Source organism: Electrona antarctica (genome assembly GCF_951216825.1).
Source record: "Electrona antarctica genome assembly, chromosome: 22".
NCBI lineage: Eukaryota > Metazoa > Chordata > Actinopteri > Myctophiformes > Myctophidae > Electrona > Electrona antarctica.
The window spans coordinates 7189473-7200125 of record NC_136805.1 but is presented as its reverse complement, the minus strand read 5'-3'; the positions used below and the strand labels follow the sequence as shown (position 1 = coordinate 7200125).

Sequence of the window (10653 nt, the reverse complement as noted above, 5' to 3'; positions counted from 1 at the left end):
CTTCCTCCGTGGAGGAGGCCTCGCCCTGACTCCTCCTCCCCCTGGCGTCGACGGACGTGTCCTCCGCCACCACGGTGGGCGCCTCCTCCGGGGCTCCGGCAGCCTCTGCCGCTGCCGGGCCATTGCTGCTGGTGGTGGTCTGGGCAAGGGAGAGGTCACTAGGCCTAATGGGGGTCAACCTACTAGGGGAGTCTGCGCTAGCATTGTCCTCGCCAAAGAAGTCGTCGAGGGTCGGGGTCGGGGGCGTGTACTTCAGCTCTGTGGGGGTCTGCATCTCAAGTTCTATGCTCTGGTAACCTGGATGGATGGACGGAGGGAGGGAGGGAGGGATGGAGGGGAGAAGGTTGGGGGAGGGGGGGGGGGGGGGGGGGGTACAGTGGTGGTGGAGGGATGAGATGAGAGCTGACACTTGACTAGACACACACACATGGTTGCTATGGCTGCCAGCAGTCGATCAGAGGTCACACCGAATAAACCTGTTGTCACATTATGTTCAAATATATTCACGTGATGTGATTGGGAAGACTGCAGTGTGACTTCTGAACCAGTGCTGCTACACACACATCTAACACCGACCACATAACCAAGGAAACGTAAATGGGAGTGTATAGCAAAGATGGAAACATAATTCAAGATAGCGAGCATTCTATTTATGCTCCCTGTAAACATTAATGCACACTACTGAAGGTCATTTGGCATCTGCAAAAAGTTCAGATACCAAAAAAAAAGGGTCCTGTTTGACAGCCAGGCCTGTCCCCAAAATGTAATCACTGTTCATGGGTAATGGGCCCGGCTTGTAGCTCACATACTGATACAGATCCACTGGCTTTAATACATCGTTGCTGTCGGGCAGAAACCTTGTATCGCAATATTTCAACTTGTTTTTAGTTTTTTGTAAAATGCTTGCCCAACTTCATCATACAAGAGTGTCACACAAAAGCAGTGAAAATCTACAAGCTCACAACAAGCTTGTGGATCAGCCATTTTCACTACTTTTAGATGTTTTTAAAACAATAATAAAATACCAGGATTCCACCCGACAGGGACGAAATGGTAAATGGTGCATTTATATACATGTAGGTGCTACATATTATTTACCGTATGTAGCAACTTTCTCCAAAGCGCTTTACAATGTGCGTTACATTGGCCCACTCACGCACACATTCACACACCGATGGCGGGATGCGCCATGCTCATGGGGAGCAGCTAGGGGGGGTTCAGTGTCTTCCTCAGGGACACTTCGACACAAAGCCAAGAGGAGCTGGGGATCGAACCGGGAACCTTCTGATTCCCAGACGACCGCTCTACCTCCGAAGCTATAGTGCCATTAATTCGGTCGTATAGATGCAACGTTTTATAGTTAATAAATGTATTACATTGGGTTGGTGAGCTAAACATGGCCACAAACACACTGACATGGGATCAAATGATCATGGGATCAAAAGCTTTCGATGACATGCAGGTCTGCATTTGTCTCCATGTTTAAAGTGTGTTCGGATAATCGCCGCGTGGATATCAACAACACAAGCAAATGAGCAGGCCAGAGTTGTTGCCGGGTTTAGTTGGTTAGTTATTATTAGTTGTGAGTTCAGCAGTGGGCAGGAGAAGATCAGCATAGCTGGAAAGACCTAATATTAGATATAGAACTCCGGAACCGTACGATCTCGACGGAAGCGACGAGGGATACCAGGAGGGAGAGGAGACGGTGGGGGAGAAGAGAGAGAAAGAGAGGGGAGAGGAGAGGAAGAAGGGGTGGAGGAGGGGGGAGTTAGATAAGGGGGAGAGGGAGGAGGCGTAAAATACAGGAGATAAGCGGGATCGGGAGGGGAGGGGGGACAGGACAGCCAGGTTGGGGAAGTTGAAGGGTGGTCTGCGGAGGAGGTAGAGGAGGAGGGGGAAAGAGGGAGAGCGGTGGGCGAGGTTGGGAGGGTAGGAGACCTAAGAGCCTTTGGGACTGTTTCAAGCATCACAGTTCACAATAGGGTGTGGTAGAAACAGAACAGACAATGGAACAACCGTTAAGACAAGACTTGGGAGTTGACAAACATGACAATCGATGAAGGAAATGAGTGCTCATGAATGAGAGGTTATGAATGATTTAGAAGCTGCGGACGTTGCAATTAACAGGATAGGAAGCCACCACTGTGAAGATAGCTTCAAGTGGAATCCAAGCTGTAGCAACCAAGTTAGCTGTCGCTTAGTCGCTCTAGAGTCTAGAAGGTAGACAGTCAGGGCAGAGAAGGAAGCGGAGGAGGCAGGGAGCTGGTTTCTCAGCAGGAGAAGCTACAGTATGGCCAGTCGGATTCCATACGCCGTCATGTCGTATACTTAAAAAGCTTTTATGTACTTTTTGGTTAGTACAGGTTAGTATCCCTTTAGCTTACATGGTGACAGTGGGTGTTGCTGCAGGAGTTAAGAGAGGAGGATGAGAGAGAAGGAGGAGGGAAGGAGTCTACTGTTCTTAAAGCAGGAGAAGCTACGAAGCAGCGTTGAGGCAGGGCGGTTCGGAGGAACCCGGTAGATGACTGACAGGTACAGTACAGCTGACAGCAGTGGGACAGAAGCACAACTATACACCACACACTTAAAATAACAAAGGTGCGATGCTTTCAATACGTCTATGGGTGTCGTACGGAAGGCATTACGTCTTGTGCTATAAATCCTCTTCTACTTAACCACATGAACCCCGGCGTCCCTTTTCCGGGTATGTCATAATAGAGAACATTCAGAGAACATTCAGAGAAAATAGGTGAACAGTAGCCAAACACAGTGCTGTGCATGAACGCACATTTCCGGTTATTTTCCAGCAAAGAGATTTTGGTTGTAGCGCCAAGGATAGACCCCTGGGGGACCCCGGGCAACTAAGTCTAAAGGGTTTAAGTGGTTAAAGAGGATATTTTCAAAAAAAGGAACACAAGATTTGCTTTCCCCGTTTACACTCATAGACGTGTTGAGAATGATCCGTGCCTTTTAAGTGGTCAGAGTGTATTGTCATTAAAGCAGTTAGACAGGCTGCCATTGACACGAAGCCTTAGTTAGCCATGCTAATATCTATCTATCGGTCTGTCTGTCTGTCTGTCTGTCAAGATCCCAGGCAGGATTTCACCTTTAAGTCACCTCAGCACAGAGATCATCTTCGCTCCGTTCAAAGGGAGAATAATGATCCATAGCCTTTCGGTGGTTTTGAGAAAGCCTGCCTCACAGTGAGGCCCACTTCAGAGCCTTGTGTCGCCAGCCAGTGTGAAAGAAAGGCTCAGGCCGTGTTCAACTACTGATTTAAAGGCTCAGGCCGTGTTCAACTACTGATTTAAAGGCTCAGGCCGTGTTCAACTACTGATTTAAGCACTGTGGGGTTTTCTTTGTTCAATTACCACCTACTACTTGCAGTAGAATAGACTCTATCTAGGATGCCACCTCCTAGTTTTGACCCATGAATCAATTAAGGATGCATAAGAAAATAATGAGCCTGGGAGCAATTATAGGTAACATATTAGATTGTGGTCTGAGACGTTCACATTGACGCTGATCACACATTATATAATCCTCCACAGTAATATTTATTAGAATAAAAGACAATGTTGACATCTAACCTGACTCCGCAAGATGGGGCAGCAGAGAGTACACTGGGTTCCCCCCAGCGGCAGCTAGAGGCAGGATCAAGGCATACTGCCTTGATCCCGCCTCTAGCTGCCGCTGATTGGCCAGGCCGTTTGGTGGCCGGAGCATCAAGTCTGCCTGAGAGTTCCCAGATGGGACCAGGAGGGGGGAACCGACTGTACTCTCTGCTGCCCCATCTGGCGGAGTCAGGTTAGTTGACATCACCAACAGGGTCAAAACGTTGTCTTTTGTTGGAATAAAGGTATCTGAGGAGCATTAGTGTATGGGACAGCACAGGGTGAATGAAGACAATTAGCTATTTTCTCAATATTGTTTCTTTCTAAATCTAGGGCTAATCTGAATCTGTATGTGAATTTTATATGAATCTATCTGGCGTGACGGACAAATTATTTCTCTGAAATGGTTCTCACTCTATCACATCTAGAGAAAGTTAGCTACCACAATACATTTCCATTAAAGAGAGAGAGAGAGAGAGAGAGAGATAGAAAGAGAGAGAAAGAAAGACATTTGCCATACTGCATAAAGCCAACAAGCCACTGTAGTAACTTGGTTGTTATAATTATGTTTTCACGTATCGCACAACCATACTTGGATGCAAATTGACTGAATACAGATATGACAGCTGCTGGGGCAGTAGGAATTTTCAAATTTGTGATATTTGTGATATAAACATAACTATTGAACCAAATGATGACACAAAACCATGACCCATCTGAAACGTGCCTTAAAACAGCAAGCTCACCAAGATGGGAAAGAGTTCTAATTCATCAAAGGGCTTGCGTTTTGCTGAAGCATCATGCTGTAGTATATTCTACACATTACGGTACAGTCACACAAAAAGCCTGATTTATGTTTAGCTGCGCGCCGGTGTCATGCACTGAAAACAGAAGATCTACAAGCCCGCAACATGCCACAAGAGGGGGTGTTGTGAGCGTGTGGATCTAGTATTTTCAGTGTGTGACAGCATGAAGCGCAGCCAAGTAAAAATCTGGCAGTACTCCAGCGTCTCATGCCCCCCCAAGTGTTGTCTAGGATTTCCTGTTTCCATGCATTCAATTTATGTCACAAAGAACATGTCAGTAAATCTAGAAAGCTAAAGGGGGTATGATTAAAATCAATAATAATACTGAAATCAATAATCACCAAAAAAAAAATCATCAAAAAAGGACAAAAAATAATCACACAATTTGCCATTAATTTACCAATGAGCACGAGTGGTAATTGCCCCATATCAGTAAACAAGTGGGACTCCTGGGAGAGATTGCGTTGGGAGTAAAATTCAATCTGATAATAACGCTTTGTTGCTTTTGGTTGGTTTAACTCAGCTCATGTTGGATCAGTAAAGGCACTGATCGTCTGTTAACTCGTATTGGACCGTCAAGCCTCATTGGTTCTGCGTTTGTGTACACAAGACAGGTCTGTCTATCTGGCTGAGAGATGAAATAAAGGGGTGAAGGAAGAATAGACCGAGAGACAGACTGAGAAGAGTTCAGCTATAGGGTGGGGCTACACTTTACCATCGGACTGATCCAGGAATACTGCGTTATCATCGGCAAAACACCGTGTGCCTGAAATGTTACCATAGTCAAATATGGGCCCTTCCAGCAAAGTCACAATATCCAACCGATTGATCTTTGTCAGCACTGCGGTTAAGGCATCCGCTATGGAGAGAGACAAGGAGAGAGAGAGAGAGAGAGAGACACAGACTTAATATAATATCATAATGACAAGAACTATTATTATTTCACAAAATGTTGAAAAGTACAAAGCACTATTTTACTGTATATATTATAATATCACATATTCTTGTCCACAGTGATTTCACACACACACAGATGCACACATACTGCATGACCTGTATCTCAGACAGAGATCTACAAGGAATTCGCCAAGCCAGCGGCACTAGTCATTTTAATTTATTGACTAAGGTGTGGCTGCTGCAGCCGCAGCCTTCACACACACACACACACACACACACACACACACACACACACACACACACACGCACGCACGCACGCACACACGCACACACACACACACACACACACACACACACACACACACACACACACACACACACACACACACACACACACACACACATATGCAGAATACAGGCGACTTACTTGTGGCATTTTTACCATCCCTGTGCACCCACTTCTTCAGCAGCATGAAGCTCTGTGCCGTCAGGGAGTTGGGGTTATCCACTCTGATGTGGTTTATCTCATCCACAGAGAAGTCCAGCTCCCTGGCGAGCTCTGGAAGAAAGCAACAAACAACATGCATGCAATCAGTACAAACACCCCCCAGATAAACAAACAAACAAACAAATAAACAAACCCATGAAATGTTGTGTGGCTCTGTCTAGCTCGTATGTACAGTAAGCTCTGCTTACTGTACATAGTCAGAATGTACAGCGTTCTTTTACTGAAGATAAATGGTAACAACCCCCAGGCCCTTCCCCAAAAAAAGCTCACAGTATGTAAGGCAGGATGAGATGGTGTACGCAAAGGCATATAGTAATAGTATATATGCAGAGGAAATAAGACATCCTTATCATGACTGGTTAGGATTCCGCAGCACCAATATACACATTAGCCTAAACCCAGGCTGTAACAACATGAAACCTAGCGGCTAGCGCCCCAATTTATAATTCTGGCATGTCATAATAGGCCAACATTCAGAGAAAATAGGCGGACATTCTGAGAAAATAGCACATCTACAAGCTCACAACGAGCAGCACATCTACAAGCTCCCAACGAGCAGCACATCTACAAGCTCCCAACGAGCAGCACATCTACAAGCTCACAACGAGCAGCGTGGACCTGCTTTTATAGCACATCTACAAGCTCACAACGAGCAGCACATCTACAAGCTCACAACGAGCAGCACATCTACAAGCTCACAACGAGCAGCACATCTACAAGCTCACAACGAGCAGCGTGGACCTGCTTTTATCCAGTGTAGACCGATACACTCTGCACAGTATATGAACTTTGTCTAGAAATAACATCTTCATAAGATAGTGGTATGAAGTATCTAGCTATGATGTCCTCCTGTAGAACACACTGGTTATAAACAACACACTTCAACCATGCGCACTGCCTGCTTCTCCACCGGAGCACAGTGCACACATTAAATATAGATTAGACTCCAAGCTGCCTCTGCTGAGTCCATACTCGCACGCACAACACAACACTGGGGTGGGTCCATACCCTCACTTACCCAATACACACACACGCATACGCACACGCACACACACGCACACACACACACACACACACACACACACACACACACACACACACACACACACACACACACACACACACACACACACTAAGACAAGTGTGTGCATGTTTGTCCACACACAATTATGCACGCTCGTACACACACACATACCCACACACTCACTCAAACTCAAACATGCGTAGGTGTTACTGCAGTGCAGGCGGACAGGGATGGGCACACTGCAGAGGGCACACCCATATCACACCAATACCCCCTCTCTCTCTCTCTCTCTCTCTCACACACACACACACACACACTCATTCACTCTCTCTCACGCTATCCCTTGACACTGTAAAAAACATTCACTAATGACGTGAATAATAACAACAATGTGTCTTTCACCTCACCATCACATTTAATGACTACATGGAATGATAGTTAAAACTTCATATATATCAAACATTGCATAAAATATATGCATAAAGATACGATTTAAATGCCAGGGTCAATGTGAGAATGCAATGTGTGATATCCATTGCCCTCTGTATAGTGTTACATGTGTACTCATTTGTAGATGTTTAATTGTATTTATTATGTTTTGCAGAATTTCCTTTTGCGTCATGATGTGTCATGTGTGCCACTGCAGTGTTTTGTTGCTTAGCCAAGTACTCACTACATAATACCGCCACTAGATGGCAGCGAAGACTATATAATCTATGATAAACGATCTAATCATACAATTTCATAGCTTGGATCCAGCCCATAGACCCTGCCCACTCCACTGAATTAATTAAGTGGATTTTACTCACACTTTCTACACTGAAGGCATGCTAAGGCTGGCATGTCAAACAATAGAGGAGACCTCCTGTCATAAACCACAATCCATTTTCCATTTAGAAGATTAAAATTAAAGTGAATTGAAGTTCATTTAGCTCCAGCGCTGGGTTACAATATGTTTTCATTTCCAGTCCATTAATTGTATTACTTTTACGTTTTGTGAGATCCTGTGAGAGCGACGAGAGAAAATATACACAGAGAGGAATGAGATGAGAAAGATGCAGGAGAATATGCCAAGTGTCCCGGTGTGTTTGATGTGTGTGTGTGTGTGTGTGTGTGTGTGTGTGTGTGTGTGTGTGTGTGTGTGTGTGTGTGTGTTTATGAATGCGTGTGTAGCACACTCACCAGTCCAGCTGAGGCCAAGGTGATCAGCCACTATGGCCATGCGGAGGTCTGTTCTCTCACAGGGACTCTGTGGGCCTATGGTTGAAGGGGGGGAGGGGGTCAGGTGACAAATCTGTTAAAACACCTCAATCAGCAGGTTAAAAAAAAACAGAAAGAAAAAAAGCTCAAGTATGGGATTGTTGTGCATGTGCCATAATGCGTGTGTAGACAATTAGGAACGCAAAATGGTTTGTTGTCAGATTGGACTCCGCAGTGGAGAATAAAGACTGGAACTGTGAACTGAAGTGGGTCTTTTTTGGAGGGGAGGGGGACTGTTTACATACATTCTTGTATCTAGGTGGCATTCTGAACCAGCAACTTAAGGTGGCCTTACACTAGCCGATTTTTTTCAATCTGAAATCTGATAGCACCACACACTACAGGATAATCGGAGCGGGGCAGAGCAAATATCAAACATTCTTGATCGGGCCGATCCCGATCGCGCTTTGAGCGGTCGGGCACCCCCCGAGTGTCAAAAATGCCCTTTTATCGGCTAGTGTAAGGCCACCTTAATGCAGGGACGGTGTTGAGGGCACAACCTGTTCCTGCTGATATCCACCATGCCAGAGAGCGCTCTCGGCTGCTTGGGCAAGCTGCACAGCAGCAGGCCCACTTGGTGGTCAGATGTGTGGCCTTGGGTGCCTTTTCAAGAGCATCAGTTAATTGATTGTGTTCCAGCTTGGATCAGTGGAACTACAGTAGCATAGTATACAAATTCCTATTTATCCGTTATCACAATTAAAACTCATATTCAAGGTTTTAAAGAAGAAATACCATGGTACGTTTTTCTTATATTACTGTTAAATTATGATTAAATCTTTGTGCTCTGCCTATTATTTGGGGGCCAACTTGCAACAACCTCACGGCCCGCAGGTTGGGAATCACTGTAGAGTCATCTTCCATCTAAGCTCGAGGCCGATTCTACAAAGGCCTTCTAAATTAGTAGTTCAACTTCTCACAAGATTGTTTCAAAACTGTTCATAAATAGCAGATGTACAAGCTGTGAGCTTGTATATTATCTGCTATGTTTAAATAGCTAGCCAACGCAAAAATCTAAAATCGCACTGATGCTTTCCCGGTTATAAAGGGTTAAACTAGAACATTTCATCCAGAATGCAGCACATGCTTTGCATGAGGGGTATTACACATAGCTGCTCATATGACACTCAACCATGGCAAAACAGAAGCTACACCTACTCACTAAAATGTGTGTAAAACCCTGGATTTGACAGTGTATTGTCTGTACTGTGTGTACCTCCAGTGTATTACATGGTGGTTACATACACTCCCTTCATGTTAGAGTGTGTGCTCTCCACTCTGCCATTACCAGTGCTTAGCTAACGTTTCCTTGAAACCAGAGCTGGTGGCTCGGCTCATGCCAGTTTTGACACTTCCACTTCTTAGCCATGATTTATACTGGGTTGCACGCAGTGTCACACACCAAAAACTATTCATCTACAAGCTCACAGCGTGTCGTGCCGCAATCTTTTATGAGCTTGTAGATTGCTAGTTTCGGTACATGACACCAGCGTGCAACCGTCAGTCGGGGCCTTCGTTTTCTGGTGCTGCTAAAACATTGCCACTACAATCGGACTGCAATAGTCTTCTTGTGCTAACTCTAAATTACCCTTGTCTTCATTCATGCATTTTTAAAAGAAATCCTTCTACCCCCTCCTCCACTTAGCTTCACCAATGTGGACTGCATAACCAGATTCTCTTTAAATAAATCCTTCTACCTCCTCCTCCACTTAGCTCACCAATGTGGACTGCATAACCAGATTCTCTTTAAATAAATCCTTCTACCTCCTCCACTTAGCTTCACCAATGTGGACTGCATAACCAGAATCTACAAATGTCTTCTAAATCCTGAGTTTTCAGATGTCATAAACTATATATAATTGGCCGCCGACCCCAATCTGAAAATATGTTGTTCCAGGGACCCCCCAGAAGCAAAGATTTGAGCTAAAAACGTTCGCTCTGAAGATTTGCGCCACATTTTCACGATTTTTCAAAAATAGCAGATCTACAAGCTCGTGGCGTGGCACTCGGTGCCGCGCTATGAGCTTGTAGATCTGCTATTTTTCAATAGCTAAAGTATGACATAATCCTTAAAACACCAAAAGAGGTTCCCCTGTCCTGAATGGGTTTTAACTCACCCTGCAGGAGAGTAAACCAACAAAGGACCAACTTCAGCTCAGTGTTCCAGTTTAGACTCTAATATCACATGGCATTGTGTTGAAGATAAATATATATGTTCCAGTTTAGACTCTAATATCACATGGCATTGTGTTGAAGATAAATATATATGTTCCAGTTTAGACTCTAATATCACATGGCATTGTGTTGAAGATAAATATATATGTTCCAGTTTAGACTCTAATATCACATGGCATTGTGTTGAAGATAAATATATATGTTCCAGTTTAGACTCTAATATCACATGGCATTGTGTTGAAGATAAATATATATGTTCCAGTTTAGACTCTAATATCACATGGCATTGTGTTGAAGATAAATATATATGTTCCAGTTTAGACTCTAATATCACATGGCATTGTGTTGAAGATAAATATATATGACAAT

The 10653-nt window shown here is 44.6% G+C and overlaps 1 protein-coding gene across 1 annotated transcript in view; it reads right to left on the bottom strand.

Moving 5' to 3' along the window:
• The window catches only part of LOC306915664 (ankyrin-3-like), a 74420-nt gene that overhangs the window by 8542 nt on the left and 55225 nt on the right, over window positions 1-10653 (bottom strand). The window contains exons 26-29 of the mRNA XM_079493142.1: window positions 8032-8106; window positions 5745-5876; window positions 5136-5279; window positions 1-297 (exon numbers count right to left, since the gene is read on the bottom strand). The exon at window positions 1-297 is cut by the window's left edge and continues 568 nt beyond it. Of these exons, the coding sequence (XP_079349268.1) occupies window positions 1-297; window positions 5136-5279; window positions 5745-5876; window positions 8032-8106 (648 nt within the window). The remainder of the gene's footprint in view (window positions 298-5135; window positions 5280-5744; window positions 5877-8031; window positions 8107-10653) is intronic.